Genomic DNA, 20,720 nt, shown 5'->3' with positions numbered 1-20,720 from the left:
ACGGTGCCGCCGCAAGCGGACCACGAAACGGGCTCCCAACGACACGACGGACCCCGCGCCCCTGCCACGGACACTACGGTGCAGCACACGGTGTCGCCGCAAGCGGGCCACGAAAAGGGCTCCCAACGACTAGACGGACCCCGCGCCCCTGCCACTGATATTACGGTGCAGCACACGGTGCCGCCGCAAGCGGGCCACGAAAAGGGCTCCCAACGACACGACGGACCCCGCGCCCCTGCCACGGACACTTCGGTGCAGCAGCCGGTGTCACCGAGATCGAGCCACGCAACGGGCTCCCTACGACACGACGGACCCCGCGCCCCAGCCACGGATATTACGGTGCAGCAGCCACTACCGACACGAGTTGGCCACGAGACGTGCCTCCAACGACACGGCGCACCTTTCGCATCTGCTACAGTTACTACTACAATGCAGAAGCCATTGCCAAGACGAGCTGGCTCATCCATAAAGCCAGCGCCGCGACGAATGCACGGTAGGATGCAGAATGATCCAACAAGACCGACTCCCTGGACCACGAAACGTTACGAACGAGACAAACACGGCAGTCCGCATAAGTCGCATCAGGTCCCCAGGTGGAAACGACGACGCAGTGGTTTTGGTGAGCATCACGGTACAAGCCCGACTCCCTGTACCAAGAAACGATACGAACGAGACAAACACGGCACTTCGCACAAGTCGCATCGTCTCCCTAGATGGAAGCGTAGGCGTATTAGAACGGGCTGGACGCAAGCCACAAGGTACGCGGCGGAGAACGCCCAGCTCGCCCAAGAATTGCTGTCGACAACGTGCGCCTGAGGACAGGCGCAAATTTTGGAAAGGCCGTGTCAGCATTCACATTTCTTACGAGCCACGCGGCCCCAACACGCCAGCACACGACATTTAACGCTCCTGCTCAGCGACCACGAGGCGCCCCGCATCCTAACTTTCTCCTACGAGCGTCCCCCTTGACAAGCCACGATGCTGCGCCGTACGGCAGCGGAGTCCTAGGAGAAGTATCTTCAACCAACACGTCTGGACTTGTCACAAGAGGCCAGACAGCGAGGCGCCGTTTCCTCCTCCCCCGGACGCCAGCACGCGCGGCAAGATTTGAAGCGGTTGGCCGCGCGGTCGCTGGTTGGTCCTTTCGGAGTGCCGCCTTTGGATTGGCCAGTTCGGAGGGGCCACCGTTCCTCAGGCTATAAAAGCCCCACCGCTGCAGCTTGGGAGGAGAGACGACCGGGAGGCGCCGACGATACGAGACGCGTCGGCGAGGCCCTCCCAACTCTGCAGATCCGCCGAACCTCCTACGTATCAGTAATCCAGTTATCTCATTCTTCTATCCTTAAGTCTAAAAATAAACCTGTTTTCTTAATTCGAAAAGAATCCGGCCACTTCTTGCTAACACTCTTTTCCCATATATTTGGTTAGTCTCGTCTGTACTACGTGTTCTATAAGTTGGCCCACGCACGAGGTTAAGGAGATGGGTCTTAGGTTTTCTAATTTGGGTAGTCTGCCTGGTTTAGGTATTAGGACTACGCCTTTTGCCACGCCTGCGGAAGGCTAACAGTATCCCCTGCTCTGTTCATGCATTCTGTTAACGCTGAGATTGATGCGTCGCCGAGGTTTCTGATGGTGGTGTTTGTAATCCTATCGGGTCCCAGAGCCGATTTCGTTTTTAGGCCGATTATCTCGATTACCCCGAGGTCCCGCAGTGCACCTTTCGTTTCAATAGTAAAAACCGATTTCTTGACCCACTGCGTTGAAGCGAAATCTCTGTCCGGCGTTAGCGCAGCAGAACTAGCCAAATCCTTTGTTGAAAACATCCTTCTTTGTCACGGTGCCCCCGAAGCACTCATCACAGACAGGAGAGACATATACGACGGTGCTTACCTATGCCATGCTCCAATATATCGAAACGGACAGCAGTAAGACGACTGCGTACCACCCACAAACTAGCGTGCTAACGGAACGCTTGAACGAAACGGTCGCCGACACGCTCACAATGTATGTGGACGCCGAACACAAGACCTGGGATTACATCCTTCCCTATGCAGTCGTTTCATACAACACCGTTCAGTAAGAAGCAACCCAGATGACACCATTTAGGTTCGTCCACGGCATGTAGGCTACCGCCACGCTGAACGCACTATAGTCCAACATTACCGAAGAAGAAAACCACGACGTCGCCGTGCTTAGAAGAAGCCCGATTGCTAGCCCGCCTACGGATCAAGAACGAACAGCGCAACGACGTCCGACGCTACAATCTGTGCAGCGCCTCATTGGGCCTCTTCGATTATCTGCCTCTGGCTGCCCGCGGGCTCCCTGTGGGCTGCCAGAGCGCGGCGCCAGGCGCTCGATTTTCTCTGGCTGCTCCGCCCACTTCCGATGGCTGCCAGGAACACGTTCGTTTTTCTCTGGATGGGCGGTTTCGGGCTGCCAGCGGGCAGTCAGTCTCGCCAGGACGATTTTGTGCTGGCAGCGCCCGGGCAACTAGCAGACGACGGAGAGGTGGTATGGTAGCGGGAAGCTCGCGCGGCCATTTTTATATGGACTAGAAAGACCGCAGTTCTTCATGCGATGTTTTTCGCGATGCAGGCGCCTGTTTCGACTAGGACACAGTGCATATCGTCTGTGTCGCCTGTAATGGCACCTTTTGCGGTCGTTCTCGCTGTTTATTTATATGTTTTGCGTGCGTATGTGCAATCGTATTCCGATCGTCTCACCACCTCGTAAGCACAAATGCGCGCTACATATTACGCTCGCATACTTCTGATTGACAAAATATTTCGGCTGCTAATTTCGTGCTCCCGACTGATACTGCGATGGTGTTCGAGGCCTTTCACGACAGCAGCCGCAGATTCCAGCTCCGAGTAGGCGCTCAGACGTGCGCATACATACTTACGGTGAACATGTTTGGAGAGGTGTTAGTTGAGCGCGATACGAGAGCGTGGTCTTATTGATTGATTGATTGATTGATTGATTCATTCATTCATTCATTCATTCATTCATTCATTCATTCATTCATTCATTCATTGATTGATTGATTGATTGATTGATTGATTGATTGATTGATTGATTGATTGATTGATTGATTGATTGATTGATTGATTGAAACATGTCTTATTTATTTCGCCACACAGTTGTCAGGTCAGCTGATCGAGGCGAGTGCTGATTCTGTCGTCGCAAACTGTTGTACAGCTTTATTCTCGGGCCTTTTGCCACATATGCTTAAAATATCTGAGAAGTACCCTAGGCATGCATCTCGCGTTTGGCTTATTAAAGAGATAAAAAGAATCTCCCAGTGCTGATCATCATGCAGGCACAAGCGGTAGTACGTGAGGCGCCAACACGCAGGGCTTGATTGTAGCGCCTTTCATTCCAGTGCCATTTCTCTACGGCAAAGCTATAGCATTACAGATACGATACGCAGCTAAATTTGTACAGTACACCCGCTTGTTCTAGACGAACGTTCAACAAGCTGGTATGCTATTTTGTCGAGATTATGCGTGCATTCCTTGCCCGCAGCAACAGCCGGCGGCCGACAGACTACAGTTGAACGAAACGTATCCCGATTCTTGACTGATTTAGCTTACAGGAAGCAGTTCACGAGCGTAGAAATCGCAAAGACCACAGCAGAGTCAATCACCATGCAGGGTCGATCGTCTGCGATCATACCAGTCATACTTACTGCGTAGTAAACAAATACGCTATAATCCGAGAGTACGGCAAGTCAGTTGATAAGCAACGGACGGGCAGTTTTCCCTTCCTATGTGGTGCCGACGGAAACACGTTATATTGCGATTGCTCATCGCATGCTTTTGAAGATTTCTCGAAGCTTACACAGCACACTGTGCACCGAAAGCACACACTTGCGTTGTCGTCGCCGATGTATACGGGTGCGGGCATGATCAGCTGTTTGTTCTGCAGCCCGCGGCAGCCCTCAATAACTTCAGGTCGTTGTTTTCGATCTCAAGCAGCTTATTTCTGCCGTACGCGTGCGTAGCAATGATACGCAGCAGAACGCGAAGCTAGAGAGAGCATAAATGCTCTCCGTGATCTGCGCCCTGCTTGCTGCCCTGATTGTTGGCTGACTGGTTCCGGTGGCCGCCAGCCCATGTGACCATGATGCGTTTTCCTGTCAGAGGAGAACTTTCGGGCAGCCAGCGTGCTGCCCGAGCGCGGTAAATCGAAGAGGCCCACGGACTACAGGCCGGGTGAGTGCGCGTGGGTGTGGACAGCCGCTCGCCGCTACGGACTGACAGAAGAGCTGTTGCGCCGCAAACTCAAGGACCTAACTGCTGCCAAAGAGGCTAACGCTTCGACACAAGGCTTCACAGCAGCACACACGGAAATCCTGAGAAAATCCTGTGCCGCAGTTTGACTCATTGTTGGTTTCGTTTGTGAGAAATATTACCTAACGCAAATGAAAGCACCGTCAGTGCCTGCGCTGTGCTCTTCCACGCAAAAAAAGGAAGGTTAGTGCCTTAGAACACGTATTAATATGTTCGACGCGCTGAAATACGTGTTACCATGGGGCTGAGCCGTTAATACGTGATTTTCTTTCCTGGTAATGTGTTTACTGCTTTATGTGGTATGTAAGCATTGAAAGTACTGAGTGAAATGATGCTAGTGGCACACAGTGCATTTTGTACTGCCGCTGCTCGCCAGTAACGAAAAACGTAGGGAAAGAAAAAAGTGCCTGCGATCTCTATTTTCAGCAGTTTGTAATGTGCAGTTGCCAGTTACTGGAAATATGACTAGAATCTACGTTCAAAAAGCGAAGGAAAGAGATGAAATTGTGGTTAGTAAGTATCTGCATGGCGCTAAGTACAAATGGTTCGACACTTTTTTTACGTCTAAATATGCTATTTAAACAATAACGCTTAAGCTTTAAGCCTGCGCCGCCGCGGTGGCTCAGTGGTTATGGTGCTCGGCTGCTGACCCGAAAGACGCGGGTTCGATCCCGGCCGTGGCGGTTGAATTTCTTTGGAGGAGAAATTCTACAGGCCCATATACTGTGCGATGTCAGTGCACGTTAAAGAACCCCAGGTGGTCGAAATTTCCGGAGCCCTCCACTACGGCATCTCTCATAGCCTTAGTCGCTTTGGGACGTTAAACCCCATAAATCAAACCAAACCAACCAACCTTTAATCCGTAGCGCATCATGTTGCAAGAGCGCATGGCAGCAAATTCGTCGTTTTCGTTCCAACAGCAGTACTTTTGACAAAAATATTAGCGCTATCCTCGAGCAGCTAGTGCAATTCGTAAATAATGCTTTACTTTAATTATTACGTCTCAATAAGAACTTGATGGGCTAGCGAGACGAGTGCAAAGCATGCCTTGGCAACAATTCATTTCACTTCTGGCAGTTTCCAGAATTCTTGATAGGCTTAGTACGTGTGTTGCATTTATATGAAAATTTCTGGCCAGTGCAACTCTTTTACCGCTGAAAAGGGCATATGGGCCCTCTCGGGCGCTATATAGTCTGACAGTACAATTTAGTTATTGGTCGCCTTTAATTTTATCTAAGCTCCGCAGAGGTCGAAGCAGAATGCTTGCAACATTCGCACCGTTTCATGGAGTTAATTCTTCGTGCAGGCATTGCAGCATCCGACCGAAACATGATGTTTTCGCGTTACCCGAAAGTGGTGGTAAGATGCGGACAGCTACAGCGCGTGCGGAGCCCACATGCGCAAACCTGCGAGGCACTTCAGACTTTCGCGCCCACGGAGAGTATCGAACACGTCCACAAGGTGAGTATATTGGCCCTTAACAGTGGTACAGAGGGGCAGTCGCTTGTAGCAGTGCCAGCAATAGCTAGGCATCTTTTAGCGTCTTAAGGGGCCACTAATAAGATTAGCACTTCCGGCTGCAACCGAGGAACAACGTTCATAGATAAAAACAAAGAACTCTCATACTTTACGCCGTGCTGCGCCATCTGCAAAGCAGTGGTATCTATTAGGCCTGTCTACGCGTGTGGACAGCAACCTCGTATTGCCTCAGAAGCACCACTCGTCATTTGCGGAGCATCTCAGGAGTGGACAGAGATAACGGATATTGCCGAGCTTTAGTACATTATTCAGCGCAGCATTCCACTCGGCGAGCCGCCACGGATAGGAAAGCGCAGCCAGAGTCAGGAAAGGCAGACACTTATGGCACTTTATCTCCCCCACACTGCTCTTTGCGCATGCGCTGCGTTGCTATGGCGACGGAGGAACGCATCGTCTGCTTCTCACGGCGTCGCGGCCCCCGAAGCCGTATCGCGGTGCTAACGTGCGCTGCAAGTGAAAATCAAGTGCTTGAGCATTCTAGTTGTGAGTTGCGAGTGGACATGAGTGATGAGTTGATGTGGGTGAGTGCGCTAACTGATGTCAATTTATGCACCCTTCTAGATGAATGGGTGGGTTCTGTGTCGCGAATGTCCTCTGGCCGCTGCACCCGTGAACAAAACTTGATACTACAGTACGCCGATGTTAACTATAGTGAGGGTCGCCTTGTTGTCCTCCTTAGGTCTTTTAAAGAAGGGAGCGGGAAGATTACGGAAATAGTACTAAGAATATCGCACACTGTTGCACAGCTATAGAAAAAAAACGCGTATAGTTTGCCGAAAAATGCTCGCACTCAGGCGCCCGTCAAGTTATTGTTCGCTTGGTAATTCTTGTACCCGATCATAGGTTTCTTCAGAAGAAAGAAATGTCATTTTGTCCGAATAGTTTTTTCTTGTTTTTCAGCTATTGTTGACAGAACGACCCTTGAACGAAGACACAAGCCTTATCGTTTAAAGCGCCCCGTCTACCAGTAAAATTACCACATTCAAGAAACCAAGACGGCTTCGTAAAAAGTCAGGCTAACTTTGTAGCAAGCTTCTTATATCCGATGCATAACGAATAGTGTGGTTGTGCAGTATTCAGTACATGGGGGTCACAAATACAGTCATAGAATCTGCTTACGCTCAAATAAACGCAATCTCCATGCCAACAGTACTTCTACACTACCATGCAGGGTAAGTATAACTAGGCTTTTTTTTTTTGTTAAATTCTATTCTACATTGGCATCGTAGAGGATGTGGAGGTCATCGGTAAGGTCCGTTGTAGCGATCACAGAATGGTAAGATCTCGTATTAGCTTAGATTTGAAGAGAGAACGCAGGAAACTAGCGAAGCGGAAGCCCATTAACATGTTAGCGGTAGGAGGGAAAGTAGAGGAATTCAAGATATCGCTGCAGAACAGATATTCCAATTTAACTGAGGAAGACGACCGTAATGTGGAAACAATGAACGATAATTGCACAGTCATTGTTAGAGTGCGCCGTAGAAGTAGACGGTAGGAGGGTTCGACAGGATACAGGCATGGTATCTCAGAAGACGAAAGATCTGATTAAGAAACGCCAAAGCATGAGGGGATCTAACTCTACAGGCAGAATAGAAGTAGCAGAGCTATCAAAGTTAATAAATAAGCGCAAAGTAGCCTACATAAGGAAGTTTTATACGGAGAGAATCAAGCATGTTCTAAAGAACGGAGGTAGCCTAAAAGCGGTGAAGAGGAAACTAGGCATAGGTAAAAACGAAATGCATGTGTTAAGAGACAAAGAGGGCAATGTCATAAGCAATATGAATAAGATAGTTAAAATAACCGAAGAATTCTATACAAATCTATACAGTAGCTGTTGCAATCAGAACGTTAATGAGAGAGACAGTAGTGCACAGCAATGGGACATCGCGCCAGTAAAGAAAGATGAAGTCAAGGAAGCCTTAAGAGTAATGTAAAAGGAGAAAGCAGCGGGTGAGGACCAGGTAACAGCAGATTTGTTGAAGGATGGGGTCGAGATTGTGCTAGAATAATTAGAAACCCTGTATACGCAATGCCTCGTGACATCGAGCGTACCAGAAGCTTGGAAGAACGCGAACATCATCTTAATTCATAAGAAAGAAGACGTCAAGGACTTGAAAAACTTTCCTTCGCCTAAAAAGTATCTACTAAGGTAATCGCTAATAGAGTTAGGAAAACCTTAGACTTAAATCAACCAAATGACCAGGCAGGCTTTCGTAAGCGATACTCGACAATAGACCATATTCACACTATAAATCAGGTCATAGAGAAATGCGCAGAATACAGCCAACCCCTATATATAGCCTTCATTGATTACGAGAAACCATTTGACTCAGTGGAAACCTCTGCTGTCATGCAGGTATTGCGGAATCAGGGTGTAGAAGAGTGCTATGTGAAGATATTGGAAGATATTTATAACGATTCCACAGCTACCATAGTCCTCCATAAATTCAGCAATAGAATTTCAATAATGGAGAGTGTCAGGCAGGAAGACACGATCTCGCCAATGCTATTCACCGCCTGTTTAACGGAGGTATTCCGAGGCATGAATTGGGAACAGTTGAGGATAAGAGTTAAAGGAAAATACCTAAGTAATCTGCCATTCGCTGATGACATTGCCTTGATAAATCACTCAGTACATGAACTGCAAAGCACGGTCAATGGGCTTGACAGGGAAAGCAGAACGGTTGGGCTAAAAATTAACATGCAGAAAGCCAAAGTATTATTCAACAGTATAGCAACAGAACAGCAGTTCGCAATTGGTAGCGAGGTGCTGGAAGTAGTAAGGGAAAAAGTCTACTTAGGGCAGGTAGTGACCGCTGATCTGGATAATGAGAGGGAAATAACTAAAAGAATAAGAATGTGATGGAGCGCATATGGCAGGTTCTCTCAGATCATGAATGGCAGTTTACCAATATCCCTCAAGATAAAAGTATACAACAGCTGTATTTTACCGCTACTCACTTATGGGGCAGAAACATAGAGGCTAACGAAGAGGGTCCAGCTTAAGTTAAGGAAAACGAAGCGAGCTCTGGAAAGAAAATTGGTAGGTGTAACGTTAAGAGACCGGAAGCGGGCGGAGTGGGTCAGTGAACAAACGCGGGTTAATGGCATCCTAGTCAAAATCAAGAGGGAAAATGGGCTTAGGCAGGGCATGTAATCAGAGGGCAAGATAACCATTGGTCCTTAAGGGTAACTGAGTGCATTCCAAGAGAAGGCAAGCGTAGCAGGGGGCGGCAGAAAGTCAGACGTGCGGACGAGATTAAGGAGTTCTCAGGGATACAGTGGCCACAACTGGCAAAGGACAGGGTTAATTAGAGAGACATGGAGTCAAGCTGATGATGATAATGATGATTCTCGTACACCGCCCCAAGTGGCAATTACTTGCGATAGCAGAGCCAAGGTGTCCATTGTAAAATGTCGAACCGCAAGAAGCATCATGATACATTTAGTTTTAATAAAATGCGTTAACCTGGCGCAGGTTGCATTAGGATTGGCTAAAATATAACTGCAAGGTATTACATGCAGGGCCTTCTCAAATCACAACGCCCTCCTGAAGAAACGAAACGCAGCAGCACTGGTCTGGACCCAGAATCCTTCGCCCTAATAAAAGCGTACATCTGCCGTGACAACCTCAAGGCCTTGGACAGCGTCCACTTTACGCGAGCAACCAACCATCGCAGCCAGCATCTTGACGTAGGTTGCGGGCCGGGAAACTTCCTCTTTGACCATTTGCTTCCGCGGCTGCTTCCATTCAGACGCATCGTCGCCGTGGACAATGCTTGGGATATGCTGGACTACGCCCGATGCCATTACTGGCATCCAGATGTGACCTTCGAGTTCCTGGACATAGAGCACAGCAACCCTGGAACGACTGTGGCCAAATGCGGGCAATTCGACCGCGTTTACGCTTTCCTCACATTCCACTTCGTGTCGAACCTGAGGAGGGGATATGGCAATGTCTATCGGCTGCTGAAGGACGGAGGAGAGTGCCTCACCGTGAACTTCACCAGGACCGGAATTACGGACGTGTGGCACCGCATACATCAGATGCCAGAATGGAAGCCATACATGCCCGTGAGTGCTGCAGATTCATGTGTACGATCAACAGCCGCACCAGTAGCTTTAAGCTACTCTTCTGCCATAACGACTAATGCTTTCATATCAATGGCAAAGTATAAGCAGAAACCGCAATGTCATTATTGACGCTCAAGGCAGTTTCTTTCTTTCTTTTTTATTGTTTCCTCAGACACAGTCCAAGAGGGGGCCGAGGATAAAGGCGACGGAGCGCCTCACATGGGCCCCAGCCCCCTTGCACAATGTACATTACGCAAAACTAGCATAACAAAGTTCAGTCAATCCGGTCAATGCCAATCGTCATTACAACGTTCTTCTGGGAGCCGCCGTTTGCTTTTCCTCATGCTGCGATTTACATTTGCAAACAATGCTAGCTCAATGCCTGCACAATGCCTGCTCGTTCTATAGCTTAACGCTCTCACTTCTGTGCGGGCTCTTATACCTCCGGCTAAACAAAAAGCTTCGATGTCAGCCGTAGTGTCAATGTCGCAAAATGTGTAATAAGATAACCCATAGGTTTTAGTGAACAGATGTCGCAAATTTAGCACCTTATTTTATTATGATGATTTCTTGTGGCGTATGGGCATCTGCGCCCAAAGGGCGCATTGGCACAGGGTTTTTCTTGTGCTCAAGGTGGGGTCACAGACCCATTTTCCGGGAATTTCACTTTAAATAAGCCGAGCACCAGGTCAGGGGAAATCTTGTATCCATTGTATCACCGGTGTGTACCCGGCAGCGCTGGGAATTGAACCCCGCACCTCTCGAATGCGAGGCGGATTATAATTAATAACTGTAGCAACCAATCAGTGGCTTACGATAGGCATACGCCAGTGTAGACAGGTGAAAAATTCCATCACTTTTTGAGTGTGAGAGAAAGCACTACCGAAATGGTGGGTTTTATCAGAGCGCCCTTCTGTCTGGGACACCTGAAGTACCTTCAAGGGCTTCAAATACTTACCTGGCACCCCTTTTTTTATTGATCAGTTGTAAAAGCATGTTTGAACAGTTTTTCTTAAATTGTTCGCATTACCACAGCGTCACTGAAAACGAACTTGTACACACATTTTTACTAAAGGTGTCTTCAACGACGCTGGCAGCAACATGGACGTGGCGTAACAAACTTCACGCAACAATATTTTGATTTCTTTACCGTTCTCTAGTCATCCTTTTTGCTATTTTACTAGCGTGTATTCAAGCTTAACACTTGTAAAAGCTGTAAAATTATTTAATATAAATATTGCTGGCCGTCTTTGCATTTGAATGTAAAGTACGCTTCAAAACATTGGAGGCCACGAGGTCTCATTTTAAGCTTTATATTCTGCCTTTCAAAACGCCTATGAATCTACCAAGGTTCGCAGAGGAGAGAAGAAAGTATTCCTGCACCCTAGAGAGAATTTTAGATTTTCGGGTGTCGTAAATGTCCCACTACATGGATAAGGAGCAGACTCTGTGGTCAGAGAACATTTGACGCGCGTTGTAAATGTTAGCCAGGACCCCCGAACCTATGAACACACTAAAAATATCGATCCCGGGGGGTTTCTTTGTTTCTGCAGTCTCTACTTAAATACGTTAGCGAATGCGCTCCTGATGCTTTTTGGTCTTTTTGTTTTTGTCCAGCAAAAAAGTTTGTCTGCAAGAAGCGCTTAACGAGGCGGAGTACCGCTCTGCTTTCATGTGGCCGCAAGCCCCGCGCAAAAACTATCAGTAGTTCGATCGGTAGGTTAGATCTGCGGGTGTCGTAAATGGCCCACTACATGGCCAAGGAGCAGACCCTGTGGTCTGAGAACATTTGACGCACATTTTAAGTGTTAGCCAAGGCCCCCTGGTCATGCGCACACAAACAATATCGATCCCAGAGGGGGTTTTTTTTCTGTAGTCTCTATCTAGATACCTTAGCAAATGCTAAGGTATTTGGGTCTTTTTTTTTGTCAAGGAAAAAAGTTTGTCTACAAGAAGCGCATAACGAGGCGGTTAGTACCACTCTGCTTTCATGTAGTCGCAAGCCCCACGCGAATACTATAGGTAGTGGCTGTCGGTAGGTCTTTCCGAACCCGTGCTCCTATTGCAGGATCTGAGCGCGACGTTCGCAGCAAGGTTTTGCTTCGACCGACCTGTCCCCGAGCAGGAGCTGATCGCACAAGAGAGGTGCGCTGTTACCGCTACCGGTCTGAAGCTCGTGGACTGCCACACGTTCTCCAGCCAGTGGACGTTTCCCAGCGTGGAAGTGTGTCTCGGTGAGTTCTGAGTGGTACATGAAGTACCATGGTACAAGAGGGAAATAAAGGGCGCCGTCCAGAAGGAAACATTAACTGTCGTTTCGGTTCTCACAATCGTCATTACAACTTTCTTCCAGGCGCCACCGTTTACTTTTACTCATGCTGCGATTTACATTTGCAAACAATGCCCGCTCAATATGGAGCAAATAATAATAGTTATATCCAATTTAAGTATATCTCCTCCAGTTATGTTAAATGAGAAGTATGTTCCGCCAGAAATGCATGCGTGAAGGCCTGGGAGGAGTAGCGCCTTTCAAATTAATATTTATTGCAATAAGGTACCAACTTGGGTTTGTTGGTTCTAACCTAAAAGCATCGTTGTAGCGCAACACACGACAAGGACAAAGAAAGAGACAACTGGGTGTGTGTCTTCTCGTTCTGTGACCTTGTCGTGTGCTACGCTACAACGATGCTTTTAGAATATTTATTCTCAATGCCCTACACCTCAGCGTAGCGCAACTGATCATATTTAAGAAATGAGAAAGATGCCAGTCAACGAGACTCAATGCAGTAATCAGTGCGTGCACGTCATAGCCCCGACGTCCTGCAATCGTTCCTCGGAAGAAGACTGAGCAGCCCCGGCTCTGCTCACACAACAGTACAATGAGATCCTTACCCACCACAAGCTGAACCGGTGAGCCGTCCCCACCCCCCTCCCCCCAACGCCCCCATAAGAAGCTGATGCCGGAAGAAACCGCAGCTTGGAGGCACCTACAGTCTAACATATACCCACACCCCAGCCTCTTACTGCACCATACCCAACAATTCAGGACAAAAGCGTTTTTCGACGGAAGTTTATAAACGCATTTTATATATATTGTAAGATTTCACTATAACACTCAGTACATCTTGCAAATGTCCCCTCGGCATGCTTGTATTTTTTGCTATTAATGTTTTCGCTATCATCAAAAGAGTTCCCCATTGTTTTTCTATGGCACTCTTAACTGCTCTATGCAAGTGATGGAAACATTATGAGAAATATTTTACTATATGCCGGAAGAATGAATCATTACCTTCAATAGCTTCATAATAGCACGTTACAGCTGTGCAATTTTCAATTTTCTTTGTCCAAGAAGGTTGTACATATGCAGCTGACATTGTGCCCAAACACAGCTCCGCTTTGCAGGCAACACCCCACACTGCAGAACACGACATGGGCTTGCCAAAGTATGCAGGCCGCACCGTAAATCCCGTACCCACAACCTGAGCTGGAGGAGGCCGTGTTTTCCAGCCAGCTGGAAAATTTTTGCCACCCGGAGTTTTTTAACGTCCACTGACATCGCACAGTACACGGGAACGGTCCTTAAGGACAACAGAGTGGATTCTGAGAGGAAGGCCATGTAGGGGGGGGGGGGCAGAAAGTTAAGTAGGCGGATGAGATGAAGAAGGTTGCAGGGATAGGGTAGCCACAGCTGGCACAGGATAGGGTTCATTAGAGTGATAGATATCCCTGCCCTGCAGTTAGACTGATGATGAGAGAGATTATGATGATGAAAACGACAGCTCTGCTAGTACTACTTCGATAATGACCGCGTATCTAATTAAAATGCCCCGCTAGATACAACAATCCCTTTCAAAATCTTCTTCCGGGAGATTTTCTTAAAGCTTGGCTTTAGAGCTTCTAACGTTCCTGCAAGGAGAAATCATGGCTGAAGCTACGTCATGCGGCTAAGCGACAGACCGCCAGATATGGCAGTGATGTTTCTTTATCTCTACAGTCATCTTCAAGTACAAACTTGAGAAATCTCACAATATACTGTTTCCATCCTAGGGAGTTTTGACGCATTTGCGTGGCTTCCATAATGCAGCAGTAATTGGTGAATTGCTGTGTAGGCTTTGCAGACGGCAGTCTCACCTTACTGGTAATGTTTTGCGAAGGAAAAGTGCATGCCGGTCGGTAACTAATTTATTTATTTATTTATTTATTTATTTATTTATTTATTTATTTATTTATTTATTTATTTATTTATTTATTAGTACCTCAAAGGCCCACTAGGGGCATTACATGAGGGGTGGGCATACATATCATTGAAAAAAATCAGTGATGAATGATTTGAAGTATTCCAGGCCAGGATGGACGAAAGCTTCAGCGGGGAAGTCGTTCCAATCTCTTGCGGTCTGCATGGGCGAAGAATGATTTTAGGTGCGCAGAAGTAGATGCTCGAGGTGTATGAACAGCTTTAGGATGACTGATGCGAAGTGAAAGGCGGTATGCAGGGGTAATAACGGATTGGCTGAAATGCGAATGATAAAACTTGTGGAAAAGGCAGAGTCTGGCTATTTTTCGACGGGATTCAAGGCTGGGGAGGTTAGCTTTTGTTTTCAATGCTGTTACGCTCGTATGATATGAGTAATCAGAATATACGAATCTTATCGCGCGGCTCTGGATGTACTCAAGGGTTTTGGCTAGGTTAATTTTTTGGGGGTCCCAGATTGAGCATGAATATTCAAGTTTAGGACGGATAAGAGTTAAATAGGCGGACAGTTTTACGGAAGCAGGTGCCAAACGCAAGTTACGCTTTAGATAACCAAGAACACGGTTAGCTTCGTTGGTTATGTTCATTATGTGGGTGGTCCAAGAGAAATCCTGTGTTAGGCTAATACCTAAATATTTATATGAAGATGCGTGTGATATCATGGAACCGCGAAGGGTGTAATTGGGAGTAGGATAAGATTGACGACGATGAAATGATACTAGCGTTGTTTTATTAACGTTTAAAGACATCAGCCAGTTTGCGCACCACTCTTCCACAAGTCCTATGTCGCACTGCAGATGGTAAGTGTCTCTGTTACAAGTGATGCTCCGGTAGATGACGCAGTCGTCGGCGAACAAACGAACGGTGGAATATAGATTACTTGGGAGGACCTGGAGCGCACTTAGGAAGACCTGGAGCGCGACATGTGCTCCATTGATTGTAAAACATTTTATTCGCCGGAAAGAGCTTGGTAAGAGGTCGCGTTAAGTGGTCGAGAGTACGCAGCCCTCGACGACTTTGTCAGCCCACTCCACCGCCAAAACTTGCGTTCTGGGGTTAGAGCTAGCCAGCACGGTCTCCCACCGCTCGAGAGAAGGAGCAGTAACTAGATCACCCGGAGGTGGCTCTATTTTGCAGTCCCACAGGATGTGATCATAGGTGGCTCGTTGGCCACAGTGTTTACAATTTGGGTTGTAAAGATCTGGACAAATGTGCGCGAGGAGTGATGGGGTGCGTATCGATCTCGTCTGTAGACGACGCCACGTAACCTCTTGTTCTTTAGTCAGGCTTTTGTCCGGAGGGGGAAAAATTCTCCTCTCTAGTTTAAAAATGCATGCCTCTTTTCTTTCTCCAGATCTCTATGTCCCCCTGTTCAAAATGGACGCCAGGATTCCGGCTCAAAAGCGCGACGCATTCTTGGACATCATGAGGTCATCGATCCTTGAGGCATCGACGACCAAGTCCGGTCACATAACCTTCACCTACAACCTAATCGTCACTCACTGCCAGAAACCGGCAGCTCATGTTTAAAGAGCGTATGAAGCAAAATGAAGCTCGTCTGGTTTCTAAGTCGTAAGCCTTATATAATTATCTGAAAGGCAGCTGCAACCAGTATAGAGGCCCATGTAAACGGTGTGGTGTAATCGGAATTGCCACCTGCAGTTTCGCCATCTACAGGCGGGTATTTTATAACGCTACGTGATTTGCCGGCTCTCTGAAGAAAGAAAAAAGGCCAGTGATTCTCGAAAAAAAAAGGATGTCGCAAGTTGCCTCCCTGGCCTCGTGGTTACATTTGGCGCCACCGCATACGAGCCGACCTTTCGGTAGAAGACTACTTGCAGAGGGGTTAAAAAGGAATGCCAGAGATCATGACCTCGGAGCCTTCGGAAAGGAGTTTAAAAGGAAGTCTATCTGTAATGACCTCGCGACCCCAAACTCTAAAACTTCGTAATTATACATTAGCGCGTCACAGTGTACGGCGCTCAGCTTCTGGTGGATGTTTAATCAAGATTGGGCCCGGAATAATGACCTAGCACCCCTCGAAGTCGTGTTAAAACAGGAGGCCACCGTCCCACTCTTTGCGAAAGTCCAGCCTTTCGAAAGTCTCCCGAGCTATCGGTCCGCTCCGATGCCGTTACCGCGTATGTCCGCCGCTGCGATCACCGACCACGGAGCGTCGTTGGTAGTTCAGTGTCGCGAGAGTCCTTTCCGCACACCCTTTGCTTGAAGAATATTTCCACCCTTGCCAACCAATGTCCTAATATGTATATTTTCATTGTATTCTGCTGTAACTTCCCAATTGGTATGGTTATATTTTGAATAACTTCTTTCCAATACAGTGTAGCTTTTTCTTGCTCATATGTTCTGATAAGTCCTTGTTATTAAACTGCCTTCCGTCGCGAGCTTGTTTTGCTGTAACCTGTGCTGTTGTAGTTACCGTAACATTCGACTACCTGCCCATAAAAAAAAATGTCATATGGCCGGCTATAGGTAGCTGGCCCAAACAGCTATAAACATTTCCTATTGGCCGTCTATAGCTGTAGATTCAGGCGGGTATATGTTTTTCTATAGACAGCTAAAAACATATGTATGATTCAGAAGCTATAGCTATAGTGGCATAGATGTTTCAATAGCTGGCAATAAGCATCGCTTTGGGCGTCTATAGACTTTGGGCGTGTATTGCATAAAAGGCAATAGATGCCGACAGGTTTTTCCATAGACGCCCATAGGTCGTTTTTGTATGGGAAATATATCACTGTTTTATTGCAAAGAGTCCTACCATGAACGCCTTTCTTATTTCTTAATCTCAGATCGGACCGCGTGCATCACATGTTGACCGGCCTAACATTACCGACTCCTCACATCTTGTTAGAAAACGGCGGGCAGCCGTCAAAAGATCCTGCGCCTCTTCCCATCATAAAGGCGCAGTTTTGTTACATATGGCCACTTGCATGATCGGTCTTCTTCTCTCATCATTTAAGGTGGTCCTGTATGCGTACAAGTTATTGCTGTGTCCGCAACTGATAATGCGGGCACTATATGAGAAATAAATTACAATCAAAACTGGAACTCCTTTGCTCTGATTGAAAGCTGCACCAGCGAATAGCTGTGATTCATGGTACACACGATTTTAGTACGACATTACACATTTTAATTTCATTTGATTTGATCTGGTTACCTGCGTGAGTGTCGTGATATCTGATATCACGGCGTTATGGCGTCATTACATTCATTAACGACCCGGCAAAGGAGAGGAAAACTGATCTGTGGAACCTGTCATGAAATAATGCACATAACTACTGCACTTGGCTGAGGGAAAGTCATGGTAAACGAACCATTCCGGGGCGGCAGTTGTCCTCCACGCGCCGAGTGCGTTCGAAAGTTGTCGACAGAAGGTTGCCAGCAGAGGTGTCACACTTTTTCTAGTCATACCAGAAAAAAAGCCTTTGTGCACAATGGAATTCGAATCACCATCCTTCCGTTTCGCAGCCGAGCGTGCTAATGGCTACGCTACTTCCTGCCAACGCATATGTCCTTGTCTAGGACGCTGGAGAGTGTTTGCAGAAAGGCGTCGAATCAGACGGATGACTCCCAAACGCCCTCCAGTGTCTCCAGCATTTAAGATTCACGAAGAATTGTGTACTTAATTAACATCTTAACCACACATCAGTGACACAAGCAGCAACACCGCGCTAACGGCTTTCGCCTCTCCGAACTTTAGGTCAACAAAGTGCCCCCCCTGAATTTTTTCTGTTACCGCCGTAGTTTAGACATCGGCTCGAAAAGACCTTTCCAGAACCAGCTCTATAGCACACTGTTTCACGGACCACAAAAACACGCACCCGAGAGAATATTGCCGCGAACCTTTGTAGTGTTTCTTCATTCTTCAACGCTACCGGCACGCCGCTTTATCGCTTTGTTTCTGATGCAAGACGCGACCATATTTTTCTCGATTCATCGCGTCCAGGCGGAGCCGATTCTGCGTTGTTCCAGAATGTTCTAGTAACTTTGCACGCTTTATCTCGAATGTTCGCTGTCAGCTTTAAAAAGAGCACAGCCGAGGGCGGCGGCCATTTTCCGCTCGACAACGGCCGAGTACGCTTGTTGCTACGCCGCAGACGACTTCTTCAGTTCTTTGCGGGCGCAAGTCAGCCCAAATAGAGTTTTGCCATTTTTCATTTTCTTCCGTATTCATTGTCCTCCTGCTCTCTGGACTGCAGTCACCACTACGTGACAATATTATCCCCTTTCATCGCCATATTGTGTGCTACGCTCCACTCCACGGCACTTTGTGCTATAATTATTCTTCCTTCACTCTGCCGGACACGAAGGTGACAAGATGGCCAAGGCGGCCGAACGCGTCGCCAAGGCCTAATGGCTGGGATAGATAGAGCGATTTTACGTCGGCGATTCTGGACCAACGGCGCGCACTCGACGTCCTACGCAGAACTGTACATAATTCATAACTTGTAATCGATTGCTTGAACTTAATTACGTTTTCGTGCAATTTTGTAATGAATTGATTAACTTTTCAGATGGTAAGGTTTCCGGTAATTAAGTTATTGCTTTTCTGTTATCGATTACCTGTAATCAATTACTTATTTCCAAAAAAAAGCTGCCGGGGCGAAGCGTCCGTGATGATGTGATTGCGTCAATAGTCCGGCAGCGCACGGAGGAGCGCATCGCTGCCTGACGTGTACCGCTTTCCGTGGTATGCGTTCCTGGTGTAGCTGGCACCATCTGTGGATTCTTCTTTGCAATACGTCGTGCCTAGCTATTTCGTTATAATAAAAAAACTGCTTTTTCCTGTTGTGAAGCGACATCCCACCGCTGCCACCACTGTTAGGATTTAGGCATCCCACCCTAGTCACCACTGTTGCGACTTGGTGCGTCTCAGTCTGCTGCCTCTGTTCAGTAGACCTGAGCGAAGAACGGTCGATGCGACGGTTAGTGAACTGACGTTTATGTACAGTATTTGCAAGGCTTTTTACATTAATGTACAAGGGCCGTGAGCACAACGGGCTAGGACGAGGCCCTGCGGAGAGCGTCTCTCTGGCACGATGGCGTGTCTGCTGCCCGTCTCCTACTGCGTCTCAGTGCGTGGGCGATGAGAAGGAATACTTGCAAGACTGGCGCCTACTACCAACTGGCTCATTCAGCTTCACATTTTACAGGCACAGCCATCGCCCATGTACCGTCTTTGTCAAAAGTAACCAGGCTGCATGGTTTACTTCTAGCTTGTATAGTGGAGCCCTTGTGGCTTTCCTAAAGATCAAAAGGTGTTGGAAGGTAAGAAGACCCTCAGTCTTTACCTTTAACGACCATTTCAGCTTCAGGGAAGCAGTAAGGGTTCCACTGTACGAGCTATAAGCAAACCGTGCAGCCTGGTTACTTTTGACAAAGACGGTACATCATCTACCACGCGATCAAGCGATAAACCTGCATATATCCGCGCAGTCACTGCTTACTAACAGCACACGCCACAGTTCTACACGCAAAAAACCACAAAATCGATATAAAACATGCTTATAATCTGGAATAAACAACAAATAACCTATGATTATCGACGCGGAATCACATATCTCTTAGTCAGACTGCGTCAAAGGAGAACAAGGAAAAGGGCGAAAACAAGGAACCAGTGTAGACACTTTTAATCATTCGTAGCAAACACTGTCAAAAAGAAAAAAGCGATCCCAGTCAAAGGATAATCAAGACATAAGAAAATCGCAGAAAAGACGGCGAGAATCACCTTCCACTAAAAAGAAACAGCCTACACGTGTCCGTTCAGAAATCGCAGCTCTTTATCAAAGAGTGAAACCGAGGACACGCTGACACACTTCTTTTCTACTTTAGAAATAAAAAAAAAGGCTTGGGTAATCTCTCGATCCAGTCTGTCTTTAGCTATGCAAGAAACTTCGTTTCGTTGAAGAGCGGTTTACAACCACAGCTGTCAAGAAACCGCCGGATTTGTTTTTACGTTCAAGTTGTGTTCTTAGGCCTTATCTTTATAGCATCTTCCCGTTTGTCCCCTGTAAACGCTATTGCAGGTGAGGGGTATCTTATAGATAAGTTTGGTCCTGCATTTTGTGTACCTGGTGACGGGCATCTCAGAGCATGATTCGTGCTTCTGATCACCAAACATTGCACAGACCTTGCCAAGCTTGTGCGGGGCACAGGAAACCACGATGATGTCATGTATCAATCTGCCAAATTAATGCGTTTCTTAGACATGGAGCTCAGCTTCACAGCGCAGCACGTATGCTGGAAATATGCTCCACGATCGAAGAAAAAATTTCTCCCATACTCCTCTGCACATTCCAAGCTCGTAAAGCGTGGGATAGTTAAAGCGGCACTTAAGAACGCCATTGGCAGGTTTAGGCCTCATGACATGTTCCCAAGTGTGCAATCCCATGCTGAGAGACTGTTGGGCGCAGCTTTTCCCAGCCCTGTGGTCATGACTGTGGCAGAGTTCCTTCTGAGGGAAGTGCAGAATGCGAAGAAGACCAGGTGACTTTATAATCTAACTTCTAAGACGACCGTCATACCTTACATTCACAAACTGT

At 47.4% G+C, this 20,720-nt stretch overlaps 1 protein-coding gene across 1 annotated transcript; it reads left to right on the top strand.

The window, feature by feature from the left end:
- Window positions 1–6,202: 6,202 nt before the first annotated feature.
- Window positions 6,203–15,687, top strand: LOC149360329 (4-vinylphenol methyltransferase 2-like). Its single transcript, XM_089567833.1, has 4 exons — window positions 6,203–6,348; window positions 9,587–9,905; window positions 11,974–12,139; window positions 15,512–15,687. The coding sequence occupies exons 1-4, from the start codon at window positions 6,203–6,205 to the stop codon at window positions 15,685–15,687; spliced, it is 807 nt and encodes a 268-aa protein (XP_089423959.1).
- The last annotated feature ends 5,033 nt before the right edge of the window (window positions 15,688–20,720 follow it).

This window comes from Amblyomma mixtum, chromosome 2 (genome assembly GCF_055824585.1).
Source record: "Amblyomma mixtum isolate Tamu chromosome 2, ASM5582458v1, whole genome shotgun sequence".
Taxonomy (NCBI): Eukaryota; Metazoa; Arthropoda; class Arachnida; order Ixodida; family Ixodidae; genus Amblyomma; species Amblyomma mixtum.
This window is presented reverse-complemented; position numbering and strand designations above follow the sequence as displayed.

Coding starts and splice junctions, on each gene's coding strand:
- LOC149360329 (XM_089567833.1), top strand. CDS start 6,203: ATGGCGACGGAGGAACGCATCGTCTGCTTCTCACGGCGTCGCGGCCCC. Junction 6,349..9,586: donor GACATGAGTGATGAGTTGAT/GTGGGTGAGTGC, acceptor GCTTCCATTCAG/ACGCATCGTCGCCGTGGACA. Junction 12,140..15,511: donor CAGCGTGGAAGTGTGTCTCG/GTGAGTTCTGAG, acceptor TTCTTTCTCCAG/ATCTCTATGTCCCCCTGTTC.